Source organism: Paecilomyces variotii (assembly GCF_004022145.1).
Source record: "Paecilomyces variotii strain CBS 101075 chromosome Unknown C8Q69scaffold_18, whole genome shotgun sequence".
Lineage (NCBI taxonomy): Eukaryota > Fungi > Ascomycota > Eurotiomycetes > Eurotiales > Thermoascaceae > Paecilomyces > Paecilomyces variotii.
In genome coordinates, this window is record NW_021167157.1 from 261,720 (window position 1) to 282,081 (window position 20,362).

A 20,362-nucleotide genomic window follows, 5' to 3' on the forward strand; every position below is an offset into this window, starting at 1 on the left:
ACCTAGTCTAGTCCGCTTCGCGCGTGTTGGAATTGTTTTCACTTGACGTATCTAGGTAGGGATAGCTCCGTTGTTGTCCATCCTGTGCATACATGAGCCTTGGAGAGCAATTAGTCTAATTCTCTGAGCTCTGTCATTTTACCTATACATATGGCAGGAGACCTTTGAGTAACAAAGTGAATAGTATATTGCATTTTTTTTTCTTTCTTTTGTCATTTGCGAGCTTGTTCAACGATGCTCCGTCCAATAGTTCTGGGGCGCCAGGTTCGAGCAAGGCGCGTGGACCAACTGTCAACAACAATGGCAGTTCAACTGGCCAGATGAGCATAAGTATTTTCCCGCAGTGGATCAGTGGTCCGCCGTCTCCGGGTCTTCAAGCCGCAACGCCCCGCCGGTAAATAGCGGATATAGCTGATGAGCTTGGTGGCCCACTCACAGTAGATGGCGAGAGATACCGAGTCTGCCAGGCACCAAGTCCAGAAACTTAACTAGCAAAGCTCGTTCTAGGAAATGATCCACGGTCCTCCGATGCGGTTATGTTGTGGACATCGCGCGGATTAACTGGACACTAGTAGCGATATATGATGCTAACGGAGAGCAGACTCTACGGAGATCCAGGGACGCCGAAGAGTACAGAAGGAGCTGTTCGGCTGGTAGTGCCGTAGATGAAGGACGGTCAAGGGATCTGGTAATTTGGCTCGTACACGCATTCCTTTTGGAGCCGATTAGCATCGAGTAGATCCGTATGACATCGAGTGTCCAAGGATCTGGTCGAAAACATGTCAGTAGTGCTGGACCAGCTCTCGGGCCGGCGAAGGAGTCTACTGCCCGGGGAAGATGCTGGTATGATGTTGTCTGAGTTTATCTGGAAACCATCCAACGTCTCAATCAATCAGTGTCCAGGATTTATGCGCGGAATCCATCAAACAATCCACCTAGGGTTAAATCGTGCCTTTCCCGCGGACGCCTCGGCGGACAGTTTGTATGCAAGACCCCCCACTGTCTCGTCGTTCTCCTACCCGCCTGTGTGGAATGCGCCGTTTTGTTCGGGGGTCCCCAACATTATTGAAGGAGGGTTCATGAACATTGAAGGCACACTGCAGCGGCTGCACGGTCCATCTCCCTGGCCCTAGCACCCTTCAGCTATATGACTTTTGAAGAATAGGTAGATCGCATGGTCATCCTACGGAACGTTTCTCGTTTCCTTCTCGAACGATCCCCTGAGCAATTGCTACGAGCCGTGGTCTGCACAGACCGTACGCGGAAGAAAAGGAGTGGAACCGAAACAGACGTGCTCGATGGATAACGCCCGGGGCAAGCTCCAGGGAGCGACCGATAGCTCTGAGCAGTTCGCCCAGCTTAGTTAATAGTGGGATGTGCCAGCACGATCTGTTGTTCCGTAGTGGACGGGCGGAAGTCGAAATGGATCAATAGTTCGACAGCCACGAGCCTGAACGGGTAACGTCTGTTGCTAGTGTGACGTCCCCGATTCCGCATAATTAGACCTGGACGCTCGCAGCGTTTGCGGTCCAGTGCGTTGGCGAAACTCCGCTGTCGGTCATGACAGCATTCCTGCAGAGTTCTGAGCATGCTTTGCTCGTCATAAGGTATTCTTGTGATCGAGAAACGAGCGGATACACCTGGAGGACAATTGATAACCGATCATCGGATCACCAGAGCTACGGGACAGAGCGGCCAGGAGACAGGCCAGGTTGTCGAGGATTTCCTGCCTACCGATCATTTCCTCGACGGGATATCCAGAGCTCTGAGCTGTAGATAGTAGTCGGCTGGTTCTGGCTAGTTCCTGAGCATTACTAGCACCGGTGATCGCTCTGTGGGTGACGGGTCTGCGAACCAATGGTGCGGAGCATGGCGAAGGAGAGTCAGGGACTAGTAGTTCCTCGATCAGGACACCTCAAGATTCTTCCATGTTGGTAGTTTTGTGCGGCTCTCAGAGTTAGGAGAAGCGACAGACAGCTTGATGTGAAGATATCGAAGCGAGTGGCGGTTTTCCATGGATTAGTGTTTAGCGCACTAGTGATCTGCGTCGAGGCCACGCGGGAAATTCGAAATCTCCCGTGGATCATCCAGTATTGACGGGTTCAACCGATTTTTGGGTCCTTTCTCCAAGCGGATAGACTATTGCTGTCGTGACGGCTAGCTACGTCCAGACATGGCCAGCGAGTAGGCATGGCCAGCGAGTAGGTTCATCTAGATCAGACATTATTACTTATTGCTCGATCCCACCACTACTGGTCTCCAGGATACGCAGACCTGGACGTAGACGCCTCTTTACCGCCAAAGCCGGTGTATTTTTCTTTCGCCCAGCGCCGTCGACTGCTCTATATCAGATTAGAGTATAGTGCTGTCCCCAAGGGTCGCTACCATCGGATTTGATTCACATTGCATGTAGATCCATCCCATGGCGAAACATATTAATCGAGGATCTTAAGAGCATGGATCTTTTAAGGCTGGAAATGCTTAAGTTAGTCCCTGCGGCTGGGTGTGTGCCGATAGGATGTTCTTCGCCAGCATGTCTGATTCTGGAAAAGGAGTTCCAAGGAACATCAGTCGCACTTGCACCAAGACCAGGACCAAGCCCACATGGCTTGGGCCTTGGGAACGCCCGAACAGCCCTTTTCGAATACTACTGTCTTGTCCAGACTCCCAGGTAAAAAGGATTTCGTCTTGCCCCTTTCCCCTGACCATTATCTTTCCGACTTGGCGAATGCAGCCAATACGTTCCAGCCTTCCAGGTTGCGCAGGGAACAGGGATGTTGTGTTATGTGTGCCAGCTGTTGCGGAGGAATAATAGTACTGCTAATATGATCGATCTTAAGCAACTTAAAGGTCCCATGGGACCTTCGGATCCGGTACACTATGACTCCTGTACCGCGGTTCTTCTGTAGGGCCCACAGTTCATAGCATCCAGCACGAAGGGTAAACACTCACCACAGCATCGGATGCGGTAAGCTCTTCGTGCTACTTCTTCGTGTAGAATTTTTTTATTATTATTTTCACAGTCAATGTGACTGAATATGCAGGAGTCGTCCAGTAATATGGCGATGAACAGTCAAGGAGTTAGCCTCAGGATAAGTCAGCCGTTTTTGGGCTCATTTATTCGGGAAGCACAGCGATCTATCGCGTTGTCTGGACGAACTAGTTGCAGGGGTCCATGATCTTGACCGCGTTCCGAGCGCGGCATTATGTTGATCCGCGTATGAGATGAGATGGTCAGTGACTCGGTGTGATCCTTCGATGCTATACAGGGCGATGACCGTGCCAGGAAAGTAGCAAGCACAGCAGATTATTTGACGTTCTCGCTGCGAGGGAATTGATTTGCTTCCGTTGCGCTGATCCGGTTTGCGCCTCAGCCTCAGATGATGAAAAATGGTAGGGTACACGGGACAAGTGGTGAGATCCTGTGAGCATTGCGCCAACGACAATCGGATAGATAGATAGCTAGAGCTTCTCCGGCTACGACGGACGATGCATGAGAGCTTGTCCCAGCATCGGGGACCGGCAGCTGCCCAAAGCTGGAGGAACCCAGAGTATCCTCGGGAAAAACGGTCAGCTCATCGAAGAGACCACTCGGGTTCTTGGGTCGAACGGGTCACGAAGCGGTGTCTCGTTGGTCCTTCTACGGTCGAAAGGGAGAGAGATCCTGGGAGCGATAATCAGGGCCCGCACTTCCTGGCTGTCAATCCTCCGCGTCGAGTGACGAGTGGGCCGTTGTCGAGGCAAGCTACAGGACAATCCCTGTGCTGGTGATCATCCACAGCTTAAAACGGCTGGCGAACATGAAGCATATCGGCAACTGGCTGTCTTGGCTGGAGAAAGACGCGGTGAATAATATGGCCAAGGGCTGTGATCCCCGGGCTGAAGCCCGTGCGACGGAGATCCAACAAGGGGCGCCCTTAGTCTAGCGGCCATGGAGAGAGGAGAGTTCATCGACATCAGATGGACCACGCCTCGAATCCATGGCTGCCATGACGGAATTCCGTAGGTGAAGCGGACAACGGGCGACAAACAGAACGTGAGAGATTATTATTCGGTGAGATGATCTATCTAGATAGATAGATTATTTGCCCTCCCGCCATCTAGTATTGACCGACGAGCTGGGTCTGACTATTGAACCCTATTGCCGGCTCTATCGATCGCCAGCACCTCACCGTCCCACTTGATAGAGCGTCAAGACTTAAATGGAAAATGCGCGCGCGGAGCGGCTTCGAGTTCGAGGCCCTGAAAATTGAGAACGTTGGAACTTGGAAATCTTCTCCAGAGCATCCTTTGGCAGACGCACAGACGTGACGCTCGAGCACTGTCCGCGATCGTCCTGCACGGGTGGAGTTGACGATCTACGCGCTTTGACGTTGGCTTTTCCCTAGTGAGCAGGTTAGCAGTCAATGGTCAGTCTAGTAGTCTATACATCGATTAGATAGATGGCAAAGACCTCACTTTCTGTTGTCCTCCCTACGGGACGGACCGTGGAGGGGGCTGGAGGAGGATTGGACAAGATTTGGGATGGATTTACCTAGCGGATGGATGATCAACCTTTCCTCCCCCCACGTATCCCGAAGAATACCCCCTATGGCCATCACTAGTATTAATTCTCCCCAGGCTAGCTTCCTCACCAATTGTCGTGTGACGGGCACAAGTGATGCGGATTTTCTCTCATCATCTCTTATGGTACGCTGCTGGATATAACAGCTCCAGTAAAAAAAACTCCTATTTTACCCTTGTTGGTTGAAAGAATATTCCGCATCTGACACGGATCGCGTCCGCCTTCCCCCCTCGTCACATTGCAGCGCCTAAGATCCCAATAGTGAGGCTGGGATTCTCCAGACCTTGTATCGTATCGTCTGTGAGCAAAGAAAGCTCCTATGTGATCCTCTTGCTGGAAATGGAAAGAGAGGACAAAGTTCAAGAAGGGACCCTGGCGTCGATCATTCCATCCCGTCCTTTTCTAATTGGTATGCATGTATGTATGTATGTATTATGTACGTGCCGCAGTCATGTATTGGCTGGTGCATGTGCATAGAGTCATGGACAGGCCAAGTAAGGGAAACATGACAGAGCGAAAGGCAGCTAGTATCGCGCTCTTGACGGTGGTAGGTTGATTATATTCCAAATCAGACTCATGCAAATGCACGAATGAGAGCATGACGATAGCATATCGTCCAGCGGAAAAGAGATCCTAAATCTTGTATGTTTAATCTTTTTGCTCTATGCATACATACATTACACATATATTGTACATATACATCATGTACATGTACATGTGATGCTGGCGCCAACTCCCCGCGACCAAGTACGAATTCTCTCATATGTACAGTACATGTACCTCTACCTCTACCTGTAACTATCTGCACGTACTTCAAACTATCCTGGTTTCTGTGATCTTCCCGCTGGGTCCACTTCGCGTCCAAATTGTTTCTCTTAGTTGTGCAACTTGTGCATAAAGATGGAGCTTTCGGGAGCCTCACGATAATATTCTAGTCACGGGTCCATGACCGCATATCGCATTGCCTGTCCCTGTGGGGGAGAATGACGTAGAGTAGGAGAGCAATCGGAAAAACTGCAAAAAGCAGAGGTTGGAACGTCTTCCTGTCCGCTAAGTAGTTCAGCATCCGGAAGGATTATGTCTAGAGCGCGTAGGAGAATAATTGGTCATATTGCTGTAGACTTGGGTGGTATTTGGGTCTTATGTGTGTTTTATATCAGTTTCCCTTCACCAAATTACTGCACTACAGGATTCCATGGTAAAGGTGCTTGACGGATATATTTATATACAAGATACTATACGAGATGATACCTTGATGAGATGAAGTAAGGGTATCAGAGCAATGCAAGAATCTATCAACATACACCCACAACATTTTCCCATCACAGTAATTTAATAAAGACACTAGAACTTCTTCTTTTTCGATGGCCGGGCGTTCTTCTCTCGTCTCTTTTCCTTCAGCTTTCTTGCCTTCCGGATGTCTTCGTTGGTGCGCAACTCATTCTTCGCCCGATGCCCAGCTCCGCCAGGAGCGGCGTTCAGCCTCTCCTTGGCTGCCTCAAGCTTCTTCTTTTTCTTCTCGTAGTCACCACGCAGAGGGTCGGCCGCCTTGGGAGCCTGCTCCTTGCGGTGTCTATATCTCTTTCCTCCGGCAGCATTGAGATCAGCACCCATACCGGGAGCTTCGGCCTCACCAACCCTAGGCAAACGGCCGATCCGTTTGCCCTTCTTCCAGGCGTCGAATCGTCCACTTCTGAAGGTAGCTGCAATCTTGGTTCCACTCTCACCGCGGACAAGACGTGTGCCTTTAGAACCATCTTCGTCATTGCGACGAGAGACGTACTTCTTGTGTCGCTTGTCCCAGCGCATGCCAGAACGTGGCTCCGCAGAACCTGCAGCTCCTTCGTCTCCTGTAAGGTCCATGGTGACGGTGCGAGAAGCTTGGACGAAATTCGAGTTTGTTCCGGAATGGACACCGTAGGCTCGGTCTTCAGCAAGTGAATGATTGGCAGGGGTGTAAGACATGAAGTACTCCGGATTCTGGAAGGACGCTGCAGAGACGTTTGTTTTCGATTTATCTTTCCCAGAGGCGTTGTAGGACGAAAACGTAACCTCGAGCTCAGAATCAGATGCCAGCGACATGTTATCGGGGACCTCTCCAGTAGCTTCGTCATCCTCGTCAGAAAAGCCGTTATCGCCATCGTCTTTCTCAGTCGAATCAGTCTTCTGTAGCTGAGTAGATGAGCCTTCCAAGAACTCAGAACGGCCTTCGGCGCGATTCTTTTTCTTCTTGTCAAGGGTTGTCCGGATCCTCTTCATCATATCAGCAGATTCATCATCTACCTTCTTGCCAGCACGTCTGCCGCCAATTTCGAAAATAGTCTCCGATGGTCGGTAGCCGCCAACTCTGGCGAGCATCTTCTCTCTTTCAATCTCCATCTGGCTCGCCTCGTCGTTGAACAACGGATGGAGAGCCATCCAATTGTCCGAACCTACCACCTCCTTGGCTCTTTTCGCACTTTCAGCGGAAGCAGAGTTCCTGGTGCGCATGTAGAGCTTCTCTCCCTTAGCAGCAACACCACGTTGAGACTCAATATCCACATTTTCGTCGACCAATTTCGTCACCCATTCACAGCACCGTGCGAGAATGTCTCTGGGTAGGCTGCCAACAACAACATCATCGGCAAAGTTGACCTGATCACCGTATTGACGACCCAAGACGAGTCTCCTTCCAAGAAAGAGCTGAAGGTCAAGCAGATACGGGGCGTCAGAGTCCCGAACAAGACTATAACTCCATCCTTTCTGACCGGCTCGAGCAGTTCGACCAACACGGTGAACGAAGATCTTTGGCTGAGATGGGAAGTCATAGTTGATGACGTTTGCAAGAACAGGGATATCGATACCTCTGGCAGCGACATCTGTGACGACTAGGATGTTCGTGATGCCAGTGCGGAAGTTCTGCACCTGAATCTTACGGGCAGTCTGATCCAGAGAACCGTACGCATATGACACTGCCCATCCTGTCTCACGGAGCAGGGAGGTGAGGTAATCGACGTGATGCTTGGTAGCCGCAAAAATGATTGTAGAATGCTTAGTAGGCGATTCATTATGTTTGACGGTCTTTTCCAGCTCAATTCGCTTTCTCTTCTTGGGGTTCTTCTTTGCATCTGCAGCCTGTTCACTCAACCGCTGAGAAGTCTCCGTAGGGCCCGTGGGGATCTTGATAACTTCCTGTAGAATGTGGATCAGAGCGCCTTCCTTCTCTGCAGACTTGACTGAGAAAAAAGCATTCTGAAGGTCAGGCGATATCTTGCTCTCAGCATCAAGACGGATCAGCGTGGGCTCCTGCAGACCGGCGCGGGCAAATTCTACAAGGGACTTCGGAAGCGTAGCAGAGAACAGCAGCGTCTGGCGAGTGGGTGGCAGTCCGTGCAAGATTTCCGTCAATTGAGCGGCGAAACCCATTTCAAACAGCCTATCGGCTTCATCAAACACGACATATCGGATACTCGAGAGATCCAAATTCATCTCGACCTTCAAATGCAAGAATCGACCCGGGGTAGCAATGACGATATCGGGGTTCCCAGCCATGAAACCGAATTGTTCCTCCAAGCTGTCTCCACCAACCAAAAGCACCGACTTGAGATCTGTGCCACGTCCAAGCTCCTTAACAACCTTCAAAGTCTGCAACGCCAGTTCTCGGGAGGGTGATAGGATTAACCCTCTGGCACCGATCTTGGTGCTGTGACTCTTCAACTTCTCAATCATGGGAATCACGAACGCGGCCGTTTTACCGGAACCTGTTCTCGCCATTCCAACGACATCTTGGTCGTCCAAAATCACGGGGATCGTTTTGCGCTGAATGGGTGTGGGCACGGAGAATCCTTTACGAGTAATCGCCTTCAAGAGATGAGCATTCAAACCCATGGCCTGGAAGCCACCTCCTTTCTTGACCGTCCTGCCCTTGAGATTCGATGACTTTCGATTTGCTGACGCCTGATGCGCAGCGATAAAGGCCTCGTCATCTTCATCGTCGTCCTCAAGACCGGCTCCGCTGAGAAGGTCAAGGTTCTGGATTGGCTTGGCTTTCTTCCGTTCGTTTTTCTCCAGGCTGGTTTCCCAGTCCAAATCGTCTCCCTGGAAGAGGGCCTTGGAGATGTCGAACTCATTCTCCGACATGGCCGGAGACGCTGCGCGGTGAGGCATCGTGGCTGTTTTGATCAAGTTCGTCGCTGCAGTTGATTGTAAATTTGTCCGCGGGCGGAAATTTGCGCGGAGATTTCAAGGCGTAATCCTACACCATGCCGTTCAGGCGTAGAACGTCAATGGGAGCTCAAAAAAAGGATAAGTTTCCGAGAGAGACTCGGAGTAGGAATTATATCTCTTTTGGGCAAGAAAAGCTGATCTTAGCAATGCTGAGACCGCGCATGATGGTATTACTTATCCTCAATCTCAGATCCAGAGAATCAAAAAAAGTTCCCAAGGCGGTGAGGGGCTTCATTACCAAATACGGCTAGATCGATCCTGCTGCTCCAGATCGAAGTTCGCAAGCAAACACAGCAAACTCACGAGACCCCGCGACGCGCCGCGTCCAACACGAACTCGCCAGAAATGGTCATATGGAAAAAGGCAGACAACAAAACGATACATATATTCACTTGGGTGGCCTCCCGTATTTCTATCATATAACTAAAAAAAAACATGGGTTAGTAAGCTCTTCCAGCTTTCGTCTCCTAGACCTCCATCACTGACAAACACTCGTCACAGACGGCGGATACGGGAATCAATACAGCTCCTACGGCGGCGGCGGCGGCGGTGGTTTCATGCCTGGTGAACTGAACAGTCCTTCGGGGGGGAAGGTAATTCACCATTATATCCCGCTTGATGATTCGTCTTGAAATGGCAAATATACGTGACAGGAGTAGAGCTAACATGCAACCTCTTGCAGAGTGACGCCAACAACCCAACCCTCCGCCCAGTCACAGTTAAACAAGCTCTTGATGCCACACAACCATACCCCGAAGCCAATTTCCACATCGACGGTGCCGACGCAGCGAGCATCTTCTTCATCGGACAGGTCCGCAATATCAGCACGCAGAGCGTCAACATCACGTACAAAATCGACGACGGCACCGGAGAGATCGAAGTTAAGCAATGGCCCGACTCCGCCTCCATTGGCATAGACGAGATGGACACGGACGAGAACAAGTCGTCGAAGACAAAAGTCGAGCAGAACAGCTACGTCAAGGTGTTTGGTAAATTGAAAGCGTTCGGGAATAAGCGATATGTGAACGCGCATTGTGTCCGGCCCTTGGCGGATATTAATGAATTGCATTATCATCTGCTGGAAGCAACGGCCGTGCATCTGTTCTTTACGCGAGGTCCACCAGGAGGTGCGCCAGGTGCGGCTGGAGGAGCAACTGAGGGTGGTGTGGCCGGAGGCGATGACTACAGCGGCAATGGTCGCGCACTACCTCCCATGTCGCCTGTCGCGCGGAGAATCTATAACCTGCTGAAGAGCGAGCCCCAGAGCAACGAGGGTCTACACGTGCAGCATATTGCTGCTAAGCTTGGTCTCCCTGTCACGGACGTGACGAAAGCGGGAGACGAGCTGCTCAGCTCTGGTGTTATATTCTCTACTTTTGATGAGATGACGTGGGCCATCCTGGAGTACTAATGACACTCGTAATACCCGTGATGATCTATCGGCAAGGATGTCTTTAAACAGGATGAAAGACCAAAAAGAAAAAGAAAAGAAAAGAAAAGAAAAGATATCTGGGGCCTCTTCATTTCGTCAGAGCTGTACAGTACCAGGCGTTTTTGTTATTGCATGCGCAATTATGAACCAATTCAAATGTTAAAATCTCAAGACCTTCTCTCTGGATGAAACGTTGTCGCTCGTCACCAGAAGAACACAAGGCACAAGTCGATAATTGATTCGTAAATATCGTTAATCGTTAACCATGTCGAACAAGTAATGACACCGCCACCCCCATTTGTATATATGGGCCACAATATGTGATCAATTATATACAAATATCACGCAGGCACATGAACTAGCCCAATGCGTTTCTTTGGGTCGCCTCATCCACGGAGCGTTGCCAATCGATCCGTATCAGGAAGATACCCTCAACGAAGGAAACCAGACCCAGTGCAATAGCCACTCCTGTCCACAGACCCCAGAGGCCCCAGCCAAGTCCAAATGTGGTTCCCATACTAATCGGCATGGCGATTGCATAGTAGCAGAATAACTGTACGTAGCCGCCGATTTCTTGTCTACCCAGTCCACGGAGGATACCATTGCAATTGGCGGCTAGGGCATCGAAGAGCTGGAATGCTGCGCAGAGTGGCAGAATTTGAGCTATTATTTCGATCACCTCTTCGTCGGACGTGAACAGCGCGGCGATATGGAACCGCAACACAGAGAGAATGATCATGTTAAATAGACCGACGATAACGGCACCGGTAATCGTAACTTTGGCGGAAGTGCGGGCGGCGTCCGCGAGAGTGGCACCAATCAAATTCGCAATACGCGTGCTACCTGCAATGGACAGCGGGAAAGGAATCTGGAACGTAATACTTGAGATGGTGGAGAGCACAGACTGTGCGGCAAGAGGTGTAGTGCCGAGATACGATGAGGCCAAAGTAAGAATCTCGAATGCAAGGACTTCGGCTTCAACCATGAGGAGCCCAGGTAGAGCAAGCCGAATCATGGGGCCCCAATTGTGCAGAGCGCGGCGAGTAAAGCCATTCCAACACTCGTGACCAGCGATAAAGTAGACGTAGAGAAAGAGACAAAAAGGCAGGAGATTGTCCGTTATAGCAACAGCAATAGGTGCCCCGATAAAGCCCCATTTCAATTTCTGTTCGATCTCTGTCAGTGAACCGTGCATGCTTTTAGCGCAAGAGCGATAGATATACATACCCAGACGAAGAGCCAGTTCATGAAGGCATTCAGTGGTGCGCAAATCAGAAGGACGTAAAGCGAAGCCGAAAAGAGACCCTGCGCTTGGACATACCGTTTCCCGCTTTCGAAGCATGCATATCCAGGTGCGCCCAGGACGACTACCTTCAGATACCGTCCTGCTAAAACTGCCACGTCCTTTTCAGGCACAATCTTCATAAGGATTCGATCAGCGAAAAACCAGATTAAGGCGATCGGTATCGTAACAAGCCAAAGAAAGTAGATCATTCTTTGCATCTGCAGACCAACCAGCTTCTTCCAACCTGAGCCGTACGCTTGCGCGCAAAGAGTGTCGAGACTAGTCGCCAGGCCTTGGTAAACACCATAACCTGTGATGCTAGCTGTCATACTAGCCAAACTGACTGCCCCTAGTTCTACCTTTCCCAGGTGACCCAGAGTGAAGATACTTGCGACAGTCAGGGAGTACTGCAGCAAGAAGGTAAGCATCAAGGGAGCGGAATATTGGCCTATGACCCGTGCTTCTCGTTTCCATGTCGTCCGGATCAGGCCTGCCGCGACAGCTTCCTCCCACTTGCGGTCGATGTCCTCCGGATCCCCTCCATCTCCAGTGAGTCTGCTTGCGACATCTAGTAGTGATGTGGTCTCTGTAGGTATCGATCCGTCGTATGTAGGGCCCGCACCACCACCACCACCACCAGTTGCAGTTTCTTCTGCAACATGTGATGCGATCCGAGAGGAGTTGTCTGTTGAGTAAGACGCCGTGCGGGACAACGACTCCACCAACTTGCCCTGACGGTGTTCACGATCCTTCTGGCGCTCGGACGAAATCACATTGCTGTCACTCAAGAGATCCCGCTCCTGTTCGAGGGCCTGCTCTCTCTCCCTCTTGGTTAACCTATCTTGCTCCACTTGATGAGGAATAACAACCCCTCGTGGTCCCGCCGTGAAGAAGCTGGGGCGCCGATATGACCCTGCCAGCGAGTGAGGAGCTGTTCCCGGTAAGCTGTTTGCTGGACGCACAGTCGACGCCTCGGATTCGTCGTCGGTCGCTGTCGAGTCCCGATCGTCTGTATAATCTGCCAAATCGCGTGCAATGGCTGCTTCGGCTACCGGGGAGCGAGAGAGATATGATTGATTGTATGAACCTTGATGTTCAGGGTTGAGCAAACGGCTAGAATTGCGCGCCATCTTAATGACGCAGTTGCGGGGTCCAAACCGCCCCGAATACCTTCTGAGAAAACCTTTTGTATCAATATGTACAAGGGCGATGGCCGGAAAACGCACACGTCGTCGCAGTTGACCCGATGAACCTCGCAGCGGAGAGAGAAAGAGGTTGAGGAACAAGTGCCCTACTTAATGACAGCGTGTGGAGATTAGCGGTTGCGGTGAGAAATCAGGCTCCTCTCGTAATAATAATAACCCACCTGAGTCACGGAAGAAGCATTGCCCTCTTTCTGCAGCTTATCAACCGTTTAGAGAAGGTCAAAGGGCAATCGGCCTGTATTCTTGGCTCTCCCAATTCTCGGGATCGAGCTGAGGCTGAGGCGACTGCTGGTCAGACCCCGCGCCTCCAAGTCTGATTTCGGAAGGTCCTCCCGAAGACGGAGAGTACTTTGAAGCAGAGACCCATACATATAATAATCGGAGAAGTTGGGATGGAGCTTTTTCTTCAAGTATAACCATTCATTGTCAATTGCTTATGAAGGCGTTGACTCAAACCTTGGTACTAACCGGCAGTGGAGAGTACAGCTGACATCACTACTTACTTAGAGATTTGATAATGGGACACAACCATAACTAATTATTAGAGAACGCCTTGTAAAGGAATTGAGAACAATCCATGTAGAGAAATAAATGTAAAGAGATCGAGGCATAACCGTTCTACAAGAAATAATTGACTGTTTGTGTATTCCTACTGTCTAGTTAATAATAACCAATTGGTTATTCGATTCGAAAATAATATCTGCAAATTCTCGTGTCGACAAATCGGGAAGAAGACTCTTTTACCAAAACAGGTCTAGCGCATAATCATAACATCGCTCATGTGATGCAGTGGGAATCGAACGTCGATCTCTCTCCAATCTCAAGTTCTCGAGTGATGGTTAACTAGTTTATTGTCATTTGGCATCGAGATTCGAAGGGGTTCCGAACAATATCTAGTCGTCCTCAAGAGATATCTGTTTGCTCCATTCTCCCATTGTGTCTGTCTGCTTGGGGCATAATGTCGCAATTCGCTCCAGACGGTCAGACGTCTATTCGACACCGGTACAATCCAGTGGTCAATCCTCTGCATGCTGACCCTGTGCTAGTTAATGAGTAAGTTATCTTTTCTTCCCTTGTCTCATTTCTCCAATTATCGCTGCGGACTTCCGATATACGCTGCATTTATTCTAAATCATTGCTTGGCTTCGTCGGAAATACTTCTGGAAACACGAGATACTTAGACTTCCCTTCACCTGAATGTAACCGCAAGTCATACCTATCAAGTGATCTTTCTCATGGTTTTTTTCTCTCCACTCAATGGGTTGACTGTGAGACTATTCCATTCAATTGATACGGCAGCCACTGTCTGGTGATAGGGGTCGCCGTCATCTGCTAACCTACGACCTCATTCGTTCTGTTTAATCTCTGGATTTCAATTGACACGGTTCTTTCATTTCTTGTATTGAAGTGCCAGGAACTAACGTGTGGTGCGTCTACACTCATAGCCGTCCCCAAACTGCAGGGCCAGTAGTCCTATCTCGCCCTCTATTTGGCGCACTCCTATTCGAGAATGCCAACTCGGACGCTCGTGATCATTGTGCCAACGAACGGACTTTTCTTTCATGGCTGCGTCTTTCCATCTACCTTTGCGTGGTATCTTCTGCTATTCTGATCTCGTTCCATCTTACTTCTCGGCCATCGAAGGTCGAGCGGGCGATAGCTCTTCCCATAGGCATCGTCTTCTGGGTGTTGAGCTTAGCATGTCTAGTGAGCGGATTTTCAAACTACCTGAGAACAGTGGCAAAGTACAGCCGCAAAGCTGCTCTTGTACAGAGTGGGTGGAAGACCCAATTTGTCTTCACAATAATGGCAACAGTCATCATAGGATGCTGCGTGCTATTCCTGAGTACCAATGTCAGGAAATGAAACGAATCTAGCTTGACCCTACTCGGCAAGGCATACCGCAATATCAAAGGCATCTGTAGTACAACTCCCTCCCACGCAGTGTCCTAAGTCTACTGGTGATATTTTATGTCAAAATGTTTCGTGACATTGATGCCGTCTGGAGACTGCGCATTTTCACGAAGGCCCTGCTGGTCAGAATCCCTTGGCATCTCATCCATGCTTTCCATGGTCGCGGTCGTATAGTCCTTCTTTGGCTGAGAGCATCCGGCTGAGATATCTGCCCCGAGGTGACTATGTCCAACGGGATCGAGAGGGTAAACGCCATGCTCATCGAGACGCTCAAAGACCTGAGGACCAGAGATCCTGTGAGTTCTCCGCTTCGAAGACGGGAAGAGATTTGGAAACACGCGGGACAATATCGGCTTCATAACAGGCATGTTGGCACAGATGATGGCGAGCTCCGGTTCTAGAACTGTCCACATGACGCCCATTTGTACCGAATATGTGATATCTGTGAAGTCGATTGCCACCAAGGATGCGAGGCGAACAATGCTGATCACGGAAACCCTGCAGCAGGTTGACAATTAGGGCGTGGACGAAAACTCAATTATGGATAATAGAGAGCTGTTGACTCACAGAAGACCCATGCAGAAAACGAGACAGAGTGCGAGCTTCTTGGGCACGCTGAGTCTTAGTTTCCAGATATGCGGGATTGGCAGTGCCATGACCATCAGGTCGGTCACTAGATTCAAGGTACCTGCGGTGACAAACGTTGCGTTCTTTTCACCACACACGCCATCGATTGTGGCGTCCCAGTTATATGCAAGTGGCCGGCAGAGAAGCAAAGTCTCAAGGATGACACTGACTGCCCACATCCACACAATGGCCATCACAACTGCAACACTTATGCGGAATGAACGCTTACTCCCAAATATGCGGAAAAAGAAAAGCATGATCGAGGTCTTAACGAGAGACATGGCGATCCCGTACAATGCCTCGAGTGGCAAGATGGTCTTGTGTTCAAGAATGAGCTTTCAGCAGGTACCCCGGATGCAAAATTCTAAGGATATGGTTACCTTGAGCGTCACCACAGCGGACGCGGGATCAACTTCAGTGATGCGTCTGCCACAACCACCGAGGATGGACACTGCAGGGAGTCGTCAGCAGCTTTCACAATGGATACATTTCCGGCAGTTACTGGTGACCAACAGATATATTGAATAGCTATAAAAATATAGACGATAACCTGCGCCGCGAATTTAGCCACGAAACTTTTGTACAGTTCATCACTCCTTACCAGAGCACCAATGATCAGGTATTCTGGAGCCCCTGGCTTCACATTTCTCATTCGCAAGGCGAGGAACCTGGAGACAGTTGTGAGAGTTGCTACGACTCCAAACACAGTGACAACGATCACAGGATTCCGAGCCAGCGGAACGCTCAGATCGTATGTTTTTAGTGTCATTTAAACGATCACGGTTCGCTCTGAAGTGGGATTCGTCGGGCCAAGAGACAAATGAAAAGAAAGTAAAATTGTAGAATTATATTCTACACAAAGCGCAGATGGTCTGAAGCGAGTGAACGACTCTACATGCGGCCGGCTGTTTCCAATGCTAAAAGGGGGAGTCTCGAGTGATAAGTTAAGCTCAGCCATCCAGTTGTATGGAGAACAATTCCTTCAGGCGATCCCACGCTTACTGTCAGCCCAACGCTTACTGTCTGACGTGCAGAGTGGCTCAGGCAGGGATCCTGTTCCTGCTGCGGAGCAAAGCGCCCGACTCTTCACCCGTTCGGGGGTCAACGGCTACAGCAGAAGATATCCTCATACCAAACGTCCCCGAGACCTACGCTACGAGCCGCCGAAAACCCTCAAGATACGTTGATCATAGACCTGAGAGAACTTTGACTCTATCCATGCTAACTCCCTCATTCCCTCGAGCTTGATCACAGACGCTAGAAAGTAAGGATATCTTTACATATCCTAGCTCTCCTACTCCACTGGATTTTTCCATTTCACACTGAGCTTATACTCCGTATGCGGAGTACTACTGAAACGCCGTTTGGTTTATGGGTCTCCCTTTCCCGCATACATACATTTAGGGCATCGCCGGACCATCAGGAATCAGGGGGCCAAAAGAAAAAGCAGGCTGCCAAAGCGCTAAACGTCAATCAGCACTTAAAAGTTCTTTGACTTTAGTCTACAACGTCAGGGATTGCCCACGTATGTCACCCGTAAAGCATACACCATTTTGGACTAGTCTAGGACCGGAAATATCGGAGTTTCGAAGAGCTGCTTCATTATTGCAAATGGTGGCACGGCTGCTCATTCTATAAGACGGCGTGTGGGAGAAACTTCAACAGCTGGAGCTAATTGCTCCGCCAGTTTTCGGGGAGTGTTCGTCCCTACACTGTGACCAGGGAAATACAATAGTATACATCTCGGGCGTTCAGCTAAGAGAGAGAGAGAGAGAGAGATACTTGACGCAACTTTTGTGCAAAGTCCCAAGCCCGTCATGAATTTAGTGGCCCCGCGGCCACGGAACGGCTCGATGTTAGCTTGATTAAAGTTCTTATGGGCGTGTCGTCTCGGGGTCGGTCCGTCCATCTCGGCCGTGTCTGTTATGGAGTAATTTACATGGAGTAAGTATAGAAAGAAGCCCAAGGCCGGGCCGGCGGGGAGAAACGGATTCCAGACCCCATTCTCCAGGTTGGCTCGTGATGCGGATCGAGGAGAACCCAGCATCTGTGCGCTCGAACGTCCCAAGTGAACGGACCCCGGTTTCTATCCGACTAAGTAAGTATCAGCTTGAACTAGGGGTGGTGAATTTCAGAAATTTACTTTTAAATTCATGAAACGTTAAATTTCGCCCTTTTTTTCTCTTCCGAAATTTAATATACACAGACCAAGTAATCAGGTAAGCTATACTTAAAGGGGGTAGGTAAGCGATAGATTTAACCAATAGATTGGTGTAGAGAATTATATTGCCCTATTTTAGCGGTTACCAGAGTAATTCTACCTAGTAACTAGAAATTTAAGCAAAACCTCTTGATAGTTGAAAAGAATAGGTTCAGATGGAATTCCTAGACTATCTAACTGTCTCAGAGGGCTAATAATACTTAGGGAGAAAGAGTATTAGCTTACATAGTAGATATAAAGTATATATCTATATTTTCTCAGTTAGGGCAATAGATTTTTATATAAAGCTTAGGAAATAATTTCTTTAAGCTGTTTAATTTTATTAAAGTAAAATTATTACTAAAGATTTCCTTAAAATAAAGTCTTTATTATACTAAAAACTGCTAGTCCTAATTACTATTTTATAATACTTCTCTTTAGTCTAGACTTACTAGATTAGTTAATCCTAGTTAATTTAAGAATCTTAAGAAATCTGCCTTTAGCAATAGTTTAATAAAACTATCTGTTATTATATCCTATATTTTAATAAACTTAATACTAATCCTATTCTTTTAGTATAGGTTATATATATAGTAATATATAATATTAATATACTTTAACCTCTTATAGATATAGGTATCTCTAATTAATAATAATAATACTTAATTATCCCTATAGATCTTAACTAAAGAACTAATAATAAAAGCTTATTCTTCTCTTATTATTAGCTTAAATTTATTTAGACTAATATAGTATCTGTATCTTATATCTCTTAAAAAAAGGGCTAATTACTAGGACTACTTTATAGCTTAATATATAGCTATATATTTAGCCTCTATAGTTAAAGTTATAATAAACTTTTATTTTTTACTTAATTAGCTTATTAGGCTATTAGTTAAAATAAAGATATTCTCTAAGATTAATATCTAATTAGTCTTATCTATTATATAATCTAAATTTAAATACTTAATAAATTGCTAGTCTTAGTTTATATTAAATTTAAAACTAAGGCATATATTTAATTATAGATATTTTATAAGGGACTTTAATACTTTAAAATATCTTTTAGATAGATTTAATAGATATTAACTTAATTTATCTACTATAAATATAATATCTAATCTTATTAAAATTATTAAATAAATTAGGCTATTAATAATCTTCTAATACTCTCTTTAGTTTATTCTTTTATCTTAAGGGCTAGATAATTTTAGAGAGTTATATCTATTTAATAGAATACTAACTAAGTATATTTTTTCCTTACTTATTTTATATTATAATAAGAATTCTTTAGTATAATAAGATTAATCTATTATTAATATTTAATTCTGCCTATCTTAGATAATTTAAATATTAAGGATCTTCTTTACTTCTTCTAGATTCTTTATCTTATATATTAATCTAAACTCTTATTTAAACTAATAAATATTCTCTATTTACTTTATGCTAATTAAAATATTATTAATATATACTAAAAATAAGATTTCTCTCTTTAGATACTATAATAAATATAGATTAATATTAATCTATATAAAACCTATTTTCTAGAATATTTCTATATAGGTTTAATTCTAATCTCTTATAGCCTGCTTTAAACTATATAAAGATTAAAGAACTTTTAATATTATTTTTAATAATATATTTATTTTTAGTAGGAATACTATATAAATCTTTTCCTTTAATATTAACTCTATAAAGATATTATTAATATCTATAATATAATACTTATAATTCTCTATTATAATAATAGCTAGAAATATTTATAATATATTATATTATAAGATAGGAGTAAAGGTATACTTAAAATTAATACTATATTTCTAAATAAATCTTTAAGTAATAAAGTATATCTTAAGCTTTTAAAGGGAACTATCTAAATTATGTTTTATAACTAATACTTAATAGCTAGTTATAATATTAGCTCTTAATAATAATATAACTATTTTAAAAATTCTATTTACTTAAAGTATATTTATTTTAGCCTTAAATATATTCTATTATAATTTACCTTAAATAGGGTTATTAATTATAGTATAATATAAGTTTAAAATTAAAATATACTCCTTTACTATATATGCTGCTATTATAGTATTTAATACTTATTTTATATATTTTTCCTAGTCTATACTAATACCTAGAGGTAGAAGATTTAATATAAATATTACTTAATATAACTTTTTAGCGTTTTATTTATTATTTAATAACTTAACCTTCTCTCTCTTATATTTTGCTATATAGAGAATCTCTATATAAGATATAACTTATCTACTTAGCGAGGATAAGAGGTTTATCTATAAATTCTTATAATTATTTAAATTATTAGAGTAAGAATAATTAAATATCTTCTCTTATTCTATAATTTTACTATAGTAAAAAGCTTCTTTTTCCTTTTAAGGAAAAGCTAGAACTTCCTTATAATTCTCCTCCTAATTATTAATATTATTCTTCTTTTTATTTAAAAATATATATATACTTAAGGTAATAGGCTAGGTTATTAGTTAACCTCTTAAGTTCTTTATTAATACTATATTTAGCAATAATCTTTAAAGAATCTTAAGGTCTAAGTCTCTTTTTAATTTATCTTTAAAAAACTTAGCTTAATAGGTCTTAATAGTCTTTTTTATATTTAAAGCCTAAACTTTCTACTATTTATTTATTCTTTTAATATATCCTATAAAAATATAGATTCTGCCTTAATCTATTAATTTATCCCTTTATATATCTTATAGTAGAGATTTTAGATTTATATATAATACTGCCTAATATCCCTATATTTTTAGATAATTAATTAATAGCTTAACTTTAATAAAAGCTTCCTTTAGAGATATTTAAACCCTATTAATTATTAGTCTATTTAATATTCTATTTTTAATATATATATTAGTTTAAGCTATCTCTATCTATAACTTAACTAAAAGGTTTAAATTTT

General features: G+C 45.6%; 4 protein-coding genes across 4 annotated transcripts; 1 reads left to right on the forward strand and 3 right to left on the reverse strand.

Moving 5' to 3' along the window:
• Positions 1 to 5,908: 5,908 nt before the first annotated feature.
• On the reverse strand, positions 5,909 to 8,710 carry C8Q69DRAFT_409119 (dead box ATP-dependent rna helicase; the record flags this gene model as incomplete). The annotated part of the gene is made up of 1 exon (XM_028628231.1): positions 5,909 to 8,710. One exon carries the CDS (start codon positions 8,708 to 8,710, stop codon positions 5,909 to 5,911), a length of 2,802 nt encoding a protein of 933 aa, XP_028481316.1.
• A 277-nt stretch (positions 8,711 to 8,987) lies between these two features.
• On the forward strand, positions 8,988 to 10,346 carry C8Q69DRAFT_424250 (replication factor-a protein). The gene is made up of 3 exons (XM_028628416.1): positions 8,988 to 9,209; positions 9,272 to 9,363; positions 9,453 to 10,346. The coding sequence occupies exons 1-3, from the start codon at positions 9,206 to 9,208 to the stop codon at positions 10,179 to 10,181; spliced, it is 825 nt and encodes a 274-aa protein (XP_028481317.1). The 5' UTR covers positions 8,988 to 9,205; the 3' UTR covers positions 10,182 to 10,346.
• Positions 10,347 to 10,370: 24 nt separating this feature from the next.
• C8Q69DRAFT_124975 (putative MATE efflux family protein subfamily) lies at positions 10,371 to 12,728 on the reverse strand. Its single transcript, XM_028625252.1, has 2 exons — positions 11,430 to 12,728; positions 10,371 to 11,367 (listed from the first exon to the last, which is right to left on the reverse strand). The coding sequence occupies exons 1-2, from the start codon at positions 12,615 to 12,617 to the stop codon at positions 10,561 to 10,563; spliced, it is 1,995 nt and encodes a 664-aa protein (XP_028481318.1). The 5' UTR covers positions 12,618 to 12,728; the 3' UTR covers positions 10,371 to 10,560.
• Positions 12,729 to 14,647: 1,919 nt separating this feature from the next.
• Positions 14,648 to 16,002, reverse strand: C8Q69DRAFT_510825 (hypothetical protein; the record flags this gene model as incomplete). Its single annotated transcript, XM_028633221.1, has 4 exons — positions 14,648 to 15,104; positions 15,174 to 15,550; positions 15,614 to 15,684; positions 15,747 to 16,002. The coding sequence occupies 4 exons, from the start codon at positions 16,000 to 16,002 to the stop codon at positions 14,648 to 14,650; spliced, it is 1,161 nt and encodes a 386-aa protein (XP_028481319.1).
• Between the last annotated feature and the right edge of the window lie 4,360 nt (positions 16,003 to 20,362).

Excerpts from the sequence above, each read along its gene's own strand:
- C8Q69DRAFT_124975 (XM_028625252.1), bottom strand. The coding sequence starts at position 12,617 with ATGGCGCGCAATTCTAGCCGTTTGCTCAACCCTGAACATCAAGGTTCA. Across the intron at positions 11,368-11,429 it reads TGAACTGGCTCTTCGTCTGG|AAATTGAAATGGGGCTTTAT; the intron begins GTATGTATATCT and ends GAGATCGAACAG.
- C8Q69DRAFT_424250 (XM_028628416.1), top strand. Across the intron at positions 9,364-9,452 it reads ACAGTCCTTCGGGGGGGAAG|AGTGACGCCAACAACCCAAC; the intron begins GTAATTCACCAT and ends AACCTCTTGCAG.